This window comes from Ranitomeya imitator, chromosome 3 (assembly GCF_032444005.1).
Source record: "Ranitomeya imitator isolate aRanImi1 chromosome 3, aRanImi1.pri, whole genome shotgun sequence".
In the NCBI taxonomy this organism is placed as follows: Eukaryota; Metazoa; Chordata; class Amphibia; order Anura; family Dendrobatidae; genus Ranitomeya; species Ranitomeya imitator.
In genome coordinates, this window is record NC_091284.1 from 481,965,138 (window position 1) to 481,981,766 (window position 16,629).

Sequence of the window (16,629 nt, forward strand, 5' to 3'; positions counted from 1 at the left end):
GTTTGTACAGTCTGAACCCTTCCCAAGTGGCCGTCCTGTCTACACAGTCTAAACTTGTTCCAGTGGATATCCTGCCTGTCCAGGGAGTCTAGACTAACGGCTTAGACCCGTGGGGTCAGCTGCTACTGCCAGACGCCACCCTGGACTGGTACCTGGCAGCTACCTGCCTCACATGCTTGATCTTACCACTAGAGGCTCCAGTGAACACCAAGGTAGCTACTTTGACACGCCCCTCCAGAGTAGGTCTGGTCTGTGGCACACTGGGTCCACGAACCATGTGTGCCACCTATTGGCGTAACGCTTATTTTATTCCTGTTGCTCCCCCTGAGTATTTAAATAAATGTTCCTTATGGTTCCAGAAATATTGGCCTTTTTTGTTTTGAATGACAGTATTTTTTTTATCTGCCTAACCCAGTGGGCATTGCTCACAGTTAAATTATGTAGCCTAAATACACTCTCCAAGAGAATCCTGTGTGCACCGCCCCTTTGGTAAAGCCATAATAAGTAGCACTAAACAAAAAGGCCCATATCTGTGGAACTGTAAGGCGGATTTTCAAAAAACAAACAAATAGAAAAGTTTCAAATACTTAGGAAAAGAAGAATTAAGTAAGAGCAAAGTCTGCCCATTTTTGACCTGGCGACAGGTTCCCTTTTAGAATTTCACACAGTTTACATAAGCAGGTTGCAGGATGCAGTGACGGACAGGAGGCAGACCAAGGGTTAACAAGGGGTTTAATAAACAGTAGTTACTCCTCGCAGGGAGATATGTACACAAGGAGCAAGGTTATACCTAACACAGAGAAAACTAACAGGGGGAAGGTTTTTTTGACAAACGGGAGAATAACACTAGTAATACTCTTATCACTTTGGGCATCAGTGCATAGCTAGCTGCCAGTCAAAGTGCAGGGGGGCCTTTATGGTATAGAGATTGATGACTGTAGCTGCGCTGACATGCATGTATAACTGGAAGGCGGCAGCACCCAGCAGGTATAAAGTTCATTTTCTTCCAGGGGACACACTTTCAGCACAGCAGCTGGGTACCTTCATAACGCTATTAACTTTGCAAATTAACTGTATGCAGGTAAATAACGTTATTCCACCTGTCAGATTCCCCTTTATGTCTTAGACTTCAGCCATAAGACTTAGGCCATGTTGACACAATCAGGATTCCGTTCGGATTTAGGATACTGCACAGTTGTTCACAGGGGTTATGCAGTTGCAGGTATGCCATACTTACATATACCGTATATACTCGAGTATAAGCCGACCCCCCTAATTTTGCCACAAAAAATTGGGAAAACCTATTGACTCGAGTATAAGCCTAGGGTAGGAAATGCAGCAGCTACCGGTGAATTTCAAAAATAAAAAAAGATGCTCCATACCGTTCATTATGGCCCTATAGATGCTCCACATAAAGCTGTGCCCCATATAGAATGCTCTGCACCGTTGATTATGGCCCCATAGATGCTCTATATGAAGCTGTGCCCCACATATAATGCTCGCACCGTTGATTATGGCCCCATAGATGCTCCTTATAAAGCTGTGCCCCATATATAATGCTCTGCACCGTTGATTATTGCCCCATAGATGCTCCATATAAAGCTGTCCAATATATAATGCTGCTGCTGCAAAAAAAATCACATACTCCCCTCTCTTGCTCAGGACGCCGGCGCTTTCAATATTTACCTGCTCCTCGTGCGTCTCCGTCTCCAGCACTGATGTTCAGCAGAGGGCGCGCACTGACTACATCACCGCGTCCTCCAACCTGAGCGTCACTGCCAGCGGACGCTGGAGACGGAGCTGCACCGGAGCGAGGAGAGGTAAATATCGCGCAGCGCTACGCTCCCACTTACCTGCTCCTGGCGCGGTCCCTGCTTCTCCCGGCGCTGCATCTTCTTCCTGTATTGAGCGGTCACAGTTACCGCTCATTTTCAGTCATCAATATGCGGCTCCACCTCTATGGGAGGTGGAGCCGCATATTCATGACTGTAATGAGCGGTACCATGTGACCGCTCAGTACAGGAAGAAGATGCAGCACTGGAAGAAGCAGGGACTACAGGGACCGCGCCGGGAGCAGGTAAGTATAATTACACAGCCCCCGCTCCCCCTCCCCTGCAGACCCCCGGGTATGACTCGAGTATAAGCCGAGAGGGGGACTTTCAGATCAAAAAAATGGGCTGAAAATCTCAGCTTATACTCGAGTATATACAGTATATCCTCTTATTCCCATACTCCATATATACGGCATATGATGGAGCACTATATGCCTCCACATGTAATCAGACGGATAAAGAGTACAATAATGGGCTAATGTAGCCTTTCGCAAGTTTCATTATAGTTTACTCCAAAAAACAGCCATAATTTGTCCTGTGCATGAGGCTCTACAGTGTCTAGAATAGATTCAGCATTATGAACTATTTCTATCTTATTCGTCCATGTGTCCAGCTCTCCTATGCAGCATTTATTTCAATTTCTGGAAAATAAAAGGCACGACTTGTATCAGCAATATTGTTAATGTTTATTAAAGAAAATATTTTCATGCAGAGCCTTCACACAATGTGTATGATTGATGATTCGAACGCCAATAAGCGTGACGGTTCAGGGCCTATGTTGCGAATGACGTATTATTTTGCTCTTCTCCATAGCATTCAGGAAGAAGGTCTCATGAATTTACAAGTCTTAGATTCATTTGCAGTCAAACTGCTGTGTATAATTTTATCCTTCTTTTCTTGAAGATGCGTTCTTCCTTATGATGGAGTTGCAATTGTCATAACAAATCTGACCTGGAGGCATTGTGTCTTCCTATGCAAGTTTTGCTTCAGCAGTCTGGAACTTACAAGCTATTTAGGTAAGTCAGTGTAGTTTATTCATTTGCAAGAAATATAGGACAGGAACCATTACATCAATCCACTTATATTTTGAACAAATATTTGCACAGTCCACATTTGCAATGTTAATAAATGTTAATAGAAACATACATAATTTATTTCCACATGTACAAAGAAACAAAGCAAAGTAAAGACAGGCTGAGGACTTGTAAATACCTTCAAATGAACATTTTTACTATTTCAGTCAGTTATTCTTGATTTAGATTAATTTTCTTAACAATGACTAATTTTTATTTGCCTTACACCTTAAAATGTAAAGGAAAAATAATCACTCCTATAAATGAGATAGACAAAAGTCTTGTGACACCTACACATTACACCTGTAGGAGATTTTATGACATCCGATTCCAAATTCGTAGGCATTAATATGGAGTTGGTTCCCACTCTGCAGATCTAAGGGCTCCCACTCTTATGGGAAGGCTATAAACTAAACAGTGTAATATTTGTGAGGCCAGACACGGATATTTAACAAGAGAGCCTGGCCCGCTATCTCCATTCTAGCTTATTGTGAAAGTGTTTGATGGGTTTGCGGTCAGGACTCTGTGCGGCAGGTCAAGGTCTTTTTTCTCCAAACTCACCCAACCATGTCTTTATGCACCTTGCTTTACGCACTTGGGGACGGTCTGTTTTGGCTGCTAAAGCACATTCACACGGGTAGCGTACAAACCAGGGAGGCAAATACCTGAACCTGACATGTCCTTGTTCAGACTAGGAAAAGCCCTCTTCTGACCCTGGTCTGTTCCTGCCTGACCATGGAGCTTGGCACCCTAAGATAACTGAATGGTGCCCCCACTCAATGGCAGTTTGCCCTGAATATCCTTAGCAACTCTTAGTATCACTAAAGTAGCAATTCATAAATGAATAAAGGAGTAACACACAAAACAGCTGCAACCAACATACACTACGGCAAAGTGAATAAATCCAAAAAAGACTATCACCATCAAGAAACACCAGCAGGGGAAGGTATATAAAGCTGCATCTGAAAGTGATAAACAGAGTAAATGAAAAACACATATTACGCAAAACCAACAGGAACAAAAATAACAGAACTAAAACTTTATGAAAAAAATGGAAATTTGGCAAAAATTTTGAACTTTTTGTAATTTTCAATTTTTTTTTATTTTTGTGCCCTTAAATCAGAGAGTTATGTCACACAAAATAGTTTACAAATAACATTTCCCATATGCTTACTTTACATCAGCACAATTGGAATAGAAACATTAGTTTTTTGTTAGGAAGTTAGAAGGGTTAAAATTTGGCCAGCCATTTCTAATTGTTCCAACAAAATGTACAAAACCATTTTTTTACGGACCACATCAAATTTGAAGTGACTTTGGGAGGCCTATATGAAAGAAAGTATCCAAAAGTGACACCATTCTAAAAATTGCACCCCTCAAGGTGTTCAAAACCACCTTCAAGAAGTTTATGAACCCGTCAGTTGCTTCACAAGAACTGAAGCAATGTAGAAGGGAAAAAATGAACATTTAACTTTTTCACAAAAAAAAATACTTTAGACCCAAACTTTTTATTTTCACAAGTGTAACAGGAGAATATGGACCACAAAATTTCTCCTGAGTATGCCTATAACCCAGATGTGAGGGAAATCCACTGTTTAGGTGCACAGCAGGGCTCAGAAGGGAAGGAGCACGTTTGACTTTTGGAATGCAAAATTGGCTAGAATCGAGAGATGACTCCATGTCAAATTTAGAGAGCCCTTGATGTGCCTAAACAGTACAATCTCCCCAAAAGTGACCCCATTTTGGAAACTACATCCCTCTAGGGTTTTATCTAGGGGTATAGTGAGCATTTTGAACCCACAAGTTTGACAATAGGTTGTCATATTGAATATGTCGCCATTAGTGTTGAGCGCAAGTGCTCGCTACTCCAGTTTGCATCGGGTGCTTGGTATGCACCAAATATCGTAGGTGCTCGAGAGACATGATCAAGTCCCTGCCCTGTATGTTTTGTGGCTGTCATACACCCAAAAAAAAACTATGCAGGGATCTGTGATACTCCGTGGATACTCGAGCACCCGATGCAAGCTCAAGGAGTGAGCATTTGCCCTCAACCCTAGCCGTCATATCGTTATCACTTTTTTATTGTTTATTATTGTATAATTTATATCTAACCAAGGGGGTGACAAAGGGGGATTTATTGTTTATTATTGTATAATTTTTATCTAACCAAGGGGGTGACAAGGGGGATTTGATTTACTGTTTTTTTCTTTTGATCACTGTGATAGTGTCTATCACAGTGATCAAAAGGAACTACCGTATATACTCGAGTATAAGCCGACCCGAGTATAAGCCGACCCCCCTAATTTTGCCACAAAAAACTGGGAAAACTTATTGACTCGAGTATAAGCCTAGGGTGGAAAATGCAGCAGCTACCGGTGAATTTCAAAAATAAAAATAGATGCTCCATACCATTCATTATTGCCCCATTGCTGTGCCATATAGTGCTCTGCACCGTTCATTATTGCCCCATAGATGTACCATAGAAAGCTGTGCCATATAGTGCTCTGCACCGTTCATTCTTGCCCCATAACTGTGCCATATAATGCTCTGTACCGTTCTTTCTTGCCCCATAGCTGTGCCATATAGTGCTCTGCACCATTCATTCTTGCCCCATAACTGTGCCATATAGTGCTCTGCACCGTTCATTTTTGCCCCATAACTGTGCCATATAGTGCTCTGCACCATTCATTATTGCCCCATAACTGCCATATAGTGCTCTGCACCGTTCTTTCTTGCCCCATAGCTGTGCCATATAGTGCTCTGCACCGTTCTTTCTTGCCCCATAGCTGTGCCATATAGTGCTCTGCACCGTTCTTTCTTGCCCCATAGCTGTGCCATATAGTGCTCTGCACCGTTCTTTCTTGCCCCACAGCTGTGCCATATAGTGCTCTGCACCATTCATTATTGCCCCATAACTGCCATATAGTGCTCTGCACTGTTCTTTCTTGCCCCATAGCTGTGCCATATAGTGCTCTGCACCGTTCATTGTTGCCCCATAGCTCTGCCATATAATGCTCTGCACCGTTCTTTCTTGCCCCATAACTGTGCCATATAGTGCTCTGCACCGTTCTTTCTTGCCCCATAACTGTGCCATATAGTGCTCTGCACCGTTCTTTCTTGCCCCATAGCTGTGCCATATAGTGCTCTGCACCGTTCATTATTGTCCCATAGCTGTGCCATATAGTGCTCTGCACCGTTCATTGTTGCCCCATAGCTCTGCCATATAATGCTCTGCACCGTTCTTTCTTGCCCCATAGCTGTGCCATATAGTGCTCTGCACCGTTCATTGTTGCCCCATAGCTCTGCCATATAATGCTCTGAGTCTGCACCGTTCTTTCTTGCCCCATAGCTGTGCCATATAGTGCTCTGCACCGTTCATTTTTGCCCCATAGATGCTCCATATAAATCTGTGCCATTGCTGCTGCTGCAATAATAATAAAAAAAAAAAAAGCCATACTCACCTCTCTTGCTTGCAGCTCCCAGCATCCGGTCCCAGCGTCTCTCTGCACTGACCGATCAGGCAGAGGGCGCCGCGCACACTATATGCGTCATCGCGTCCTCTGACCTGCACAGTCAGAGCGCAGAGACGCCGGGGAGATGGAGCGGCGCCGGGAAGATGGAGCGACGCCCGGCGTGTGGAACGAGGACAGGTGAATATAATACTCACCTAGTCCTGCCGCTCCTGACGCTGCCCCTGCCTGTCACACTGTCCCCGGGTGCCGCAGCTCTTCCTGTCAGCGATCACTGGCACCGCTCAGAGGAATGAATGTGGCTCCACCCCTATGGGAGTGGAGTCCATATTCATGAGTTTAATGAGCGGTCCCACGTGATCGCTGAAGAGGGGAAGAGCTGCAGCACCCGGAGACCGTGGGACGGGCAGGGGGAACGTCAGGAGCGCCGGGACTAGGTGAGTATGCCTTAGCGCCCTCTCCCCCTCACCCGCCGACCCTGCCACCCACCGTGACTCGAGTATAAGCCGAGAGGGGCACTTTCAGCCCAAAAATTTGGGCTGAAAATCTCGGCTTATACTCGAGTATATACGGTAATAGGAAAAATTCCTTATTGTTGTCAGGCACCAGAGGGCAGATCTTGGCGGGTGCACTGCACATGCGCCTGACATTTTTTTCCAGGAAGATGATGCGGAGGGCCGGGGGATGGAGCAGGAGGGCCCAGGGGATGTCAGAGGTATTGTGGGGCTCTGGGGACAATTTTGCTCTTCTCTGATATGTTAGATTATATCAGAGGAGAGAGAAATGAGTATTATATTATTAAATCTTTTTTTGCGATCACGTGACAATGGACCATAAAAACCGGCCCTGATCATGTTATCCAGGGTCTCAGCAACCCCTGAACGCTGTGACCACAGAGATTATCCAACGCTGGGGTGCTCTATGCCCTTATTTCTTGGCACCATTAAAAGGCAAAGCTGAGGAATTAGGACCCTTAACTGCTGCCGTTAAAAGGTGTGTCGGTGGTCGTTAAGGGTATAAATACACCCAGGAATTATCCTGTGGACTGAAATCCTTCCACTTAATGAGAAACTGCAGTTGCCGTCTGGATTTTAATACTCGTTCCACCTCATACTCCTTGTCCTCCTTCAAATATACCTGAAAACCAGACGTCCCTTTAAACTTTTTAAAAAGTGGGACATGGACTGAATTATTAATTGTTATGTAGGCAATCCAGTGACACAGTGTGACAGCAATCAGAGCACATACAGTGATCTGACAATAACCCAAAAACAATAGAACGAGCTCTGAGACGTGGAATCTCTGTAGACCGCAATACCTGAACCTAACCTAAACACAACTAAAGGCAGCTGTGGATTGCGCCTGACACTACCTATGCAACTCGGCACAGCCTGAGGAGCTGACTAGCCTGAAGATAGAAAAACAAGCCTGACTTGCCTCAGAGAAATACCCCAAAGGAAAAGGCAGCCCCCCACATATAATGACTGTTAGCAAGATGAAAAGACAAACGTAGGGATGAAATAGATTCAGCAAAGTGAGGCCCGATATTCTAGATAGAGCGAGGATAGCAAAGAGAACTTTGCAGTCTACAAAAAACCCTAAAGCAAAAAACCACGCAAAGGGGGCAAAAAGACCCACCGTGCCGAACTAACGGCACGGCGGTACACCCTTTGCGTCTCAGAGCTTCCAGCAAAACGAAAAGACAAGCTGGACAGAAAAAGTAGCAACAAAAGCAAAAAGCACTTATCTAAGCAGAGCAGCAGGCCACAGGAAAGATCCAGAAGCTCAGATCCAACACTGGAACATTGACAAGGAGCAAGGAAGACAGAATCAGGTGGAGTTAAATAACAAAGCAGCCAACGAACTCACCAGAACACCTGAGAGAGGAAGCTCAGAAGCTGCAGTACCACTTGTGACCACAGGAGTGAATTCAGCCACAGAATTCACAACAATACCCCCCCCTTGAGGAGGGGTCACCGAACCCTCACCAGAGCCCCCAGGCTGAGCAGGATGAGCCACATGAAAGGCACGAACAAGATCTGGAGCATGGACATCAGAGGCAAAAACCCAGGAATTATCTTCCTGAGCATAACCCTTCCATTTAACCAAATACTGGAGTTTCCGTCTAGAAACACGAGAATCCAAAATTTTCTCCACAATATACTCCAATTCCCCCACCACCAAAACCGGGGCAGGAGGCTCAACAGATGGAACCATAGGTGCCACGTATCTCCGCAACAACGACCTATGGAATACATTATGTATGGAAAAGGAGTCTGGGAGGGTCAGACGAAAAGACACAGGATTTAGAATCTCAGAAATCCTATACGGACCAATAAAACGAGGTTTAAATTTAGGAGAGGAAACCTTCATAGGAATATGACGAGAAGATAACCAAACCAGATCCCCAACACGAAGTCGGGGACCCACACGGCGTCTGCGATTAGCGAAAAGTTGAGCCTTCTCCTGGGACAAGGTCAAATTGTCCACTACCTGAGTCCAGATCTGCTGCAACCTGTCCACCACAGAATCCACACCAGGACAGTCCGAAGACTCAACCTGTCCTGAAGAGAAACGAGGATGGAACCCAGAATTGCAGAAAAATGGAGAGACCAAGGTAGCCAAGGGTGCGAGGCCGTCTGGTGGTGGCGTGGTAGGCCGCTGGGTCATTACTGCGTCTGTAATGTATTCAAATATTTCCGCTACCCTCTTATGTCCCGTATGCAGTTGAAAAACTGTAATCTATGATTGTTAACTTACGTGACGTCATGGACTGTGGGCTCCCGCTGGTGGTGGATGCTGTGGTGCTGCTGGCAATGGCAGGTACCTGTTGCCGCCGCTGTCTCTCTACACATAAAGTTAACAAACGCAATCTTTAAAAACACATGTAGAGTGCTGCAGATCAAAGCTAACAATATACTGAAACATAAAATTTATATCACACTTCACAAGGGTGCGAGGGTGCATGGTCGCAACAGATGGTGGAGGCGTGGTAGGCCGCTGGGTCATTATTGCGTCTGTAATGTCTTCAAATATTTCAGCTACCCTGTTATGTCCCGTGTGATGTTAAAAAAAATGCAATCAATGATTGTGAACTTACGTGATGTCCCGGACTGTGGGCTCCCACTGGTGTCAGAAGATGGGGTACTGGTGGCAATGGGTGGTATCACTTGCCGCTGCTGTCTCTCTACACCTAAAGTAAAGAATCACAATGTTTACACACAAATGTTGAGTGCTGCAGATCAAAGCTTACAATATACTCAAACATAAAATAGAGATCACACTTTACAGGGGTGTGATACTCAGACATGTATGTGGGCTCTGGTGTTCAATGGTCTTCCTGTCTTTGGAAAACGTATTATTTCATCAGTAGGCCAACCTCCTCCGTTAATATTTTTGGGAAATTGAGAAACTAAAAATAATGGACATCATAATAATTTCAAGATGGTGGTTGAGATTAGGGAACCCGACAAGTTTTCTCACGGACAACGCATATTCTGCTTGGAAAATAACTAAATTTTACAAAAACGGGGCATGTGTTTTAATGCATTTGAGGTCACGTTGGCGACCATGAGCGCAAGCCTCCCTCCCAAACCCCCCCCCTCCTGACAGCGTGCATCTCCCAATCCCCCCATACTAGTACTTGCCTCGCCTTGCCTCCGCACGCAACTCAGCAAACATTTGTGGCGTTTTATAGCGGAGGTCAGCCCATTTTTTACGCAGCTGAAGCTGACTGCGGCAGACGCCAAACCTCCTGTTCATCATTCTGGCTATGTGGCCAAGCACTTCCCGCTTGTGGATGTTTGGGTCGGCAGGGCGGCTCTCCAGACCCTCATAATCAAGGGCATCCATCTGTCTAATAAAAAAAAGGAGCTCTGGCTGCCCCAGAGGAGCAGAACGCATTCTCGCCGCCATTTTAGATGGAATGACCCTGAACAGCAACGCCCAGAGGAGGAGCTGTACTCCGCCGTCCTGCCGCCAGATCGGCATCGCAATAGCGTTGCCGTTTATGGACAGCGTCACATTTGTGACGGCTGAGCGGTACGGAATGAACGCACATAGTAAATGCCGTTCGAAGGATGGTTATTTAACGCCGGAGCGTCACGTAATGTACGCTCGTGGTCTATGACGGCGTGATGACGTTACAGCGTTCCGGCGTGCCTGCGCTAGCTTGTTTTGGTTCCCTGACATCTTGATAATGGCTGCCAGTCGCCGTGATCCTCCTATGGGCATCCCAGAGCTCAAGTTCCTTATTGGAACAATGGATCGGATGCAGTACGAGACAACTGGGCTGGTGCTGCACCGCAACCAGCACAAGGATGAAGTTGTCCGTGTGGTGTCTGAGGGCCTCAGGAAGCGGTTTGGGATAACTCGGACCAAGGCCCAGATTGTTAAAAAATGGGGCGATCTCAAGTCCAAAAGCCCAGAGCGCCTGCAGGAGCTTCGCAAGGAGATTCGCAGAGGTCAGTACGCAGGTACCCAAAAGTATGTGGCACAGCTATGGGGCAGTTTGAACGTTGCAGAGCCACTATGTGGCACAGCTATGGGACAGTTTGAACGTTGCAGAGCCACTATGTGCCACAGCTATGGGACAGTATGAACGTTGCAGAGCCACTATGTGCCACAGCTTGAACGTTGCAGAGCCACTATGTGGCACAGCTATGGGACAGTTTGAACGTTGCAGAGCCACTATGTGCCACAGCTTGAACGTTGCAGAGCCACTATGTGGCACAGCTATGGGACAGTTTGAACGTTGCAGAGCCACTATGTGCCACAGCTATGGGGCAGTATGAACGTTGCAGAGCCACTATGTGCCACAGCTTGAACGTTGCAGAGCCACTATGTGGCACAGCTATGGGACAGTTTGAACGTTGCAGAGCCACTATGTGCCACAGCTTGAACGTTGCAGAGCCACTATGTGGCACAGCTATGGGACAGTTTGAACGTTGCAGAGCCACTATGTGCCACAGCTATGGGGCAGTATGAACGTTGCAGAGCCACTATGTGCCACAGCTTGAACGTTGCAGAGCCACTATGTGGCACAGCTATGGGACAGTTTGAACGTTGCAGAGCCACTATGTGCCACAGCTTGAACGTTGCAGAGCCACTATGTGGCACAGCTATGGGACAGTTTGAACGTTGCAGAGCCACTATGTGCCACAGCTATGGGACAGTTTGAACGTTGCAGAGCCACTATGTGCCACAGCTATGGGACAGTATGAACGGTGAAAAGTACTATGTGGCACAGCTAACTGCAGACCTACCTTTTTTTTTCCTTCACAGAGGCAAAGAGACAGCACCGCCGCCGCCACGAGGCATCCCGCACAGCCTCTTCTGGATCTGTGCCCTCCGGGTCAACTCCTCCAGATCCTAGTAGGTTCCCACAATTATGTGATTTGGATTCAGTTGCAGGTCCCCTCTTCCCCCCCCCCCCCTCCCCCGGCAGCCAGTGTTGCCATATATGCTAACAGACCTTTTTTTTTTAATTTTTTTTTTTTTTTTCCTTCACAGAGGCAAAGACACAGCACCACCGCCGCCACGAGGCATCCCGCACAGCCTCTTCTGGATCTGTGCCCTCTGGGTCAACTCCTCCAGATCCTAGTAGGTTCCCACAATTATGTGATTTGGATTCAGTTGCAGGTCCCCTCTTCCCCCCCCCCCTCCCCCGGCAGCCAGTGTTGCCATATATGCTAACAGACCTTTTTTTTTTAATTTATTTTTTTTTTTCCTTCACAGAGGCAAAGACACAGCACCACCGCCGCCACGAGGCATCCCGTACAGCCTCTTCTGGATCTGTGCCCTCCGGGTCAACTCCTCCAGATCCTAGTAGGTTCCCACAATTATGTGATTTGGATTCAGTTGCAGGTCCCCTCTTCCCCCCCCCCTCCCCCGGCAGCCAGTGTTGCCATATATGCTAACAGACCTTTTTTTTTAAATTTTATTATTTTTTTTCCTTCACAGAGGCAAAGACACAGCACCACCGCCACCACGAGGCATCCCGCACAGCCTCTTCTGGATCTGTGCCCTCCGGGTCAACTCCTCCAGATCCTAGTAGGTTCCCACAATTATGTGATTTGGATTCAGTTGCAGGTCCCCTCTTCCCCCCCCCTCCCCCGGCAGCCAGTGTTGCCATATATGCTAACAGACCTTTTTTTTAAAAATTTTTTTTTTTTTCCTTCACAGAGGCAAAGACACAGCACCACCGCCGCCACGAGGCATCCCGCACAGCCTCTTCTGGATCTGTGCCCTCCGGGTCAACTCCTCCAGATCCTAGTAGGTTCCCACAATTATGTGATTTGGATTCAGTGGCAGGTCCCCTCTTCCCCCCCCCCCTCCCCCGGCAGCCAGTGTTGCCATATATGCTAACAGACCTTTTTTTTTTAATTTTTTTTTTCCTTCACAGAGGCAAAGACACAGCACCACCGCCGCCACGAGGCATCCCGCACAGCCTCTTCTGGATCTGTGCCCTCCGGGTCAACTCCTCCAGATCCTAGTAGGTTCCCACAATTATGTGATTTGGATTCAGTGGCAGGTCCCCTCTTCCCCCCCCCCTCCCCCGGCAGCCAGTGTTGCCATATATGCTAACAGACCTTTTTTTTTTAATTTTTTTTTTCCTTCACAGAGGCAAAGACACAGCACCACCGCCGCCACGAGGCATCCCGCACAGCCTCTTCTGGATCTGTGCCCTCCGGGTCAACTCCTCCAGATCCTAGTAGGTTCCCACAATTATGTGATTTGGATTCAGTTGCAGGTCCCCTCTTCCCCCCCCCCCTCCCCCGGCAGCCAGTGTTGCCATATATGCTAACAGACCTTTTTTTTAAAATTTTTATTTTTTTTTTCCTTCACAGAGGCAAAGACACAGCACCACCGCCGCCACGAGGCATCCCGCACAGCCTCTTCTGGATCTGTGCCCTCCGGGTCAACTCCTCCAGATCCTAGTAGGTTCCCACAATTATGTGATTTGGATTCAGTTGCAGGTCCCCTCTTCCCCCCCCCTCCCCCGGCAGCCAGTGTTGCCATATATGCTAACAGACCTTTTTTTTTTTTTCCCTTCACAGAGGCAAAGAGACAGCGCCGCCGCCGACAGCACGAGGCATTCAACATGGACTCTGATCCCGAAGTGCCCTCCGTGCCTCAACATCCTAGTAGGTTCCCACAATAAAGTTATTTTGATTTTGTGGCAGGCCCACTCTTTCACCCCCAACCCAAACACCCCCCCCCCCCCAAGTCAGTATTGCCTTATATGCTGACTGTTTTTTTTTCTTTTTTCCTTCACAGAAGCAAAGACACATCGGGAGACTACAGTGTTATTAATGTTATGTTTTTTGACCCACAGCTGTCGTCAGTGTGAACAAGGAGGATCTTGAAGCCGGCATAGAAAGGCTTATCCACACTATGGCGCGGATTCAGGAGCAGCACAATGTGGCAATGGAGGAGCTGCAGAAGCTTCGGGACATGTGCCAGCAGTTGGAGGTGGGCCAATAATACATTTTTGGTTGTTACATTAAAAATATTTAGTTAAACTATGATTCCATTTTTTTTGTATTAGTTAACTGTACATGAATTTGTTACGTTAATTTGTGCCCTCATACAGTGCTGTGATCGAGACACACCAATCAAACAGTCGTGATAGAATTTCTAATAAAAGCTTTTATTTGAAACATTATTTTAACAAGACAATAAAATAAAAAGTAATGTAAAAGAAGTTAGGAAATCACAAATTGTGATACGACGATTCTTCCGGCTGATAACTTTGGTGCCTGACGGGCGAAGCCATATGTGAAGGTATTGGCGTGTAGGAGTGGTTAGGGGGTGGCTGGACGAAGTGGGAAACGGGAACATTGTGTCGCATTGGTGTCTGACACTGTGACCAACCATTGTAATATGAGGGCTCTGTCCGCTGCATTGGCCGGGAATAGACCAAACGAGTGTGCTTGTCCAAATCGCCATCTGTACCCTTGTTTACTGCTTCCAATATTAGACGCTCCGCTAGTGTTCTTTGGCTGTCGTCCATTTTGGCCAGTTTGTCAACAACATAGTGTCCAAACCCCTGCAACGCAGGGCTAACATTGTTTGTTAACACCTTTTTTGCAAGGCTCAACAGTTCATGTGAAACGTCTGAGGTGGCTTTCCGTTTCCTTGGACCTTGCCTCGATTGAGTCCTGGCAGGTGCCGCCTCCACTAAATCTGTTGTCGTGCAGTCCTGTGAACAGTCCAGTGTACTGTCCTGCGCACTGTCATCCTGGGGGAAAAAAAAAAAAAACAAGTTACGAACCTGGCAACAAAAAGTTTGACCACCATAACCGCATCCAAACTATATATTCGTAGTAGGTAAAAAAAGGTTGTAATATATTTTAAGCTTAGTAATATTCTTTAACCTTCCCATTTATTTAATACTTTTAACTACACTGTTCTGACTGCTAGGGGAACCTGATGAATATTTTATAGTCTAAATAGTCTCAACAAGAGTACATCGGCAGCTTGAAGCGATACTATTTTCTATATTGCTTAGATGGTATGGTTTAGAAATATCGCCATTTCATACATATTATGTTCCACATATAATACTTTACTGCGACAGGGTTACTTATGTGGACATGTTTTTGTAATAACTTCAAACTGATGTGATAATCAGAAGTATAAAACATAAAATGCAGAGAAAAATTATGTAATTATAGGACACATTGGTGAACTTTCGTCCAAAGAGCTACTTACTTGTTGCCCTTGTGACTCCTGCTCGGCGTGGTTCTCCGAAACAATTTGTTCCACAGGTGCCAACAAGCGAAAACACGTGGAAGTCCGTGGCACCTCTTGTTCCCTCAGAAAATTCAGATGTTCAAAATACCAAAGCTTTGGCACATAAACATCTTCGGTGGAAGCCCCGGACTTTGTAGTGTGAAGAACCTTGTTAAGCTCCTTCCTCCACACCGTGCGGAGCGCCTGAATTTTCTTTTTAATAACCGCTTCGTTTGCTGGCTCTTCTGGTGCATGACGATTGTAAAGCTCAATGAGCTTTAAATAACCCTCCTGCCTCTTTTCCCTGTTACAATACTCTGGAGATTTGATTTTCCAGAGGCAGGGAAAAGACTGGTATATTTCGATGAATTCCCTGATGAATTCCACACGATTTGACATCTGAAAAATAATTATAAAAAAAAAATAAATTACACGGTTGACAAAGAGTCCTTTAAACAATACTTTTGCCAGTGTGCCAAACGCTTAACAACAACAGCCACACAAAGAGCTCATGCCTACCATCCATTGTTCCATCTGCCACGCCATAGGCCACCATAACCCAAAACAGTGTACCGCCTGCTTCACTACAGCAGCCACACAAATCGCTCATGGTGACCATACATTGTACCATCTGCCACGCTGTAGCTCACCAGACACAACCAGTCACAACCAGTCACAACAGCGTACCATCCGCATCGCTTCAGCGGCGGAACGAAGCGGTCATGCCGACCAAACAGCGTTCCATCTACCACGCTCTAGCCCACCAGTCACAACCAGTCACAACCAGTCACAACAGCGTACCATCCGCATCGCTTCAGCGGCGGAACGAAGCGGTCATGCCGACCAAACAGCGTTCCATCTACCACGCTCTAGCCCACCAGTCACAACCAGTCACAACCAGTCACAACAGCGTAACATCCGCATCGCTTGTTTCATCTGCCACGCCATAGGCCACCATAACCCAGAACAGTGTACCGCCCGCTTCCATACAGCAGCCACACAAAGCGCTCATGGTGACCATACATTGTACCATCTGCCACGCTGTAGCTCACCAGACACAACCAGTCACAACCAGTCACAACGGCGTACCATCCGCATCGCTTCAGCGGCGGAACGAAGCGGTCATGCCGACCAAACAGCGTTCCATCTACCACGCTCTAGCCCACCAGTCACAACCAGTCACAACAGCATACCATCCGCATCGCTTCAGCGACGGAACGAAGCGCTCATGACGACAGTACATCGTTCCATCCACTATGCCCAAGCGGTGTAACATACCTCGAAGCTGCGGTGCAAAGCGTGGAATATTCTGTGAAATACTGAATCCGATGTCCTAGTCCAACAAGTGTCCAAGTACAAAGTGAAGAAAGGAAATTTTGAAACCGGTGAGGTGGCTTGGAAACAATAGCGCTCAGGTGACAAATTTTCCAACCAATTGTGTGCACAGAACCTGTGGCCTAGCAGCACATAGCTAGCAGCTCGACACCTTCCCTAGTGAACAACGTCACGCACAGATTA

General features: G+C 46.5%; 1 protein-coding gene and 1 long non-coding RNA gene across 2 annotated transcripts in view; one reads left to right on the forward strand and one right to left on the reverse strand.

Annotated features, from left to right (window-relative positions):
* The first annotated feature begins 13,225 nt into the window (after positions 1-13,225).
* The window catches only part of LOC138672166 (uncharacterized), a 48,751-nt gene continuing 45,347 nt past the window's right edge, over positions 13,226-16,629 (forward strand). Inside the window, exons 1-3 of the long non-coding RNA XR_011319618.1 lie at positions 13,226-13,313; positions 13,434-13,520; positions 13,712-13,848. This is a non-coding gene — a long non-coding RNA (uncharacterized lncRNA). The remainder of the gene's footprint in view (positions 13,314-13,433; positions 13,521-13,711; positions 13,849-16,629) is intronic.
* The window catches only part of LOC138671482 (uncharacterized), a 36,438-nt gene continuing 33,882 nt past the window's right edge, over positions 14,074-16,629 (reverse strand). The window contains exons 3-4 of the mRNA XM_069759658.1: positions 15,091-15,510; positions 14,074-14,617 (exon numbers count right to left, since the gene is read on the reverse strand). Of these exons, the coding sequence (XP_069615759.1) occupies positions 14,090-14,617; positions 15,091-15,510 (948 nt within the window). The 3' untranslated portion in view covers positions 14,074-14,089. The remainder of the gene's footprint in view (positions 14,618-15,090; positions 15,511-16,629) is intronic.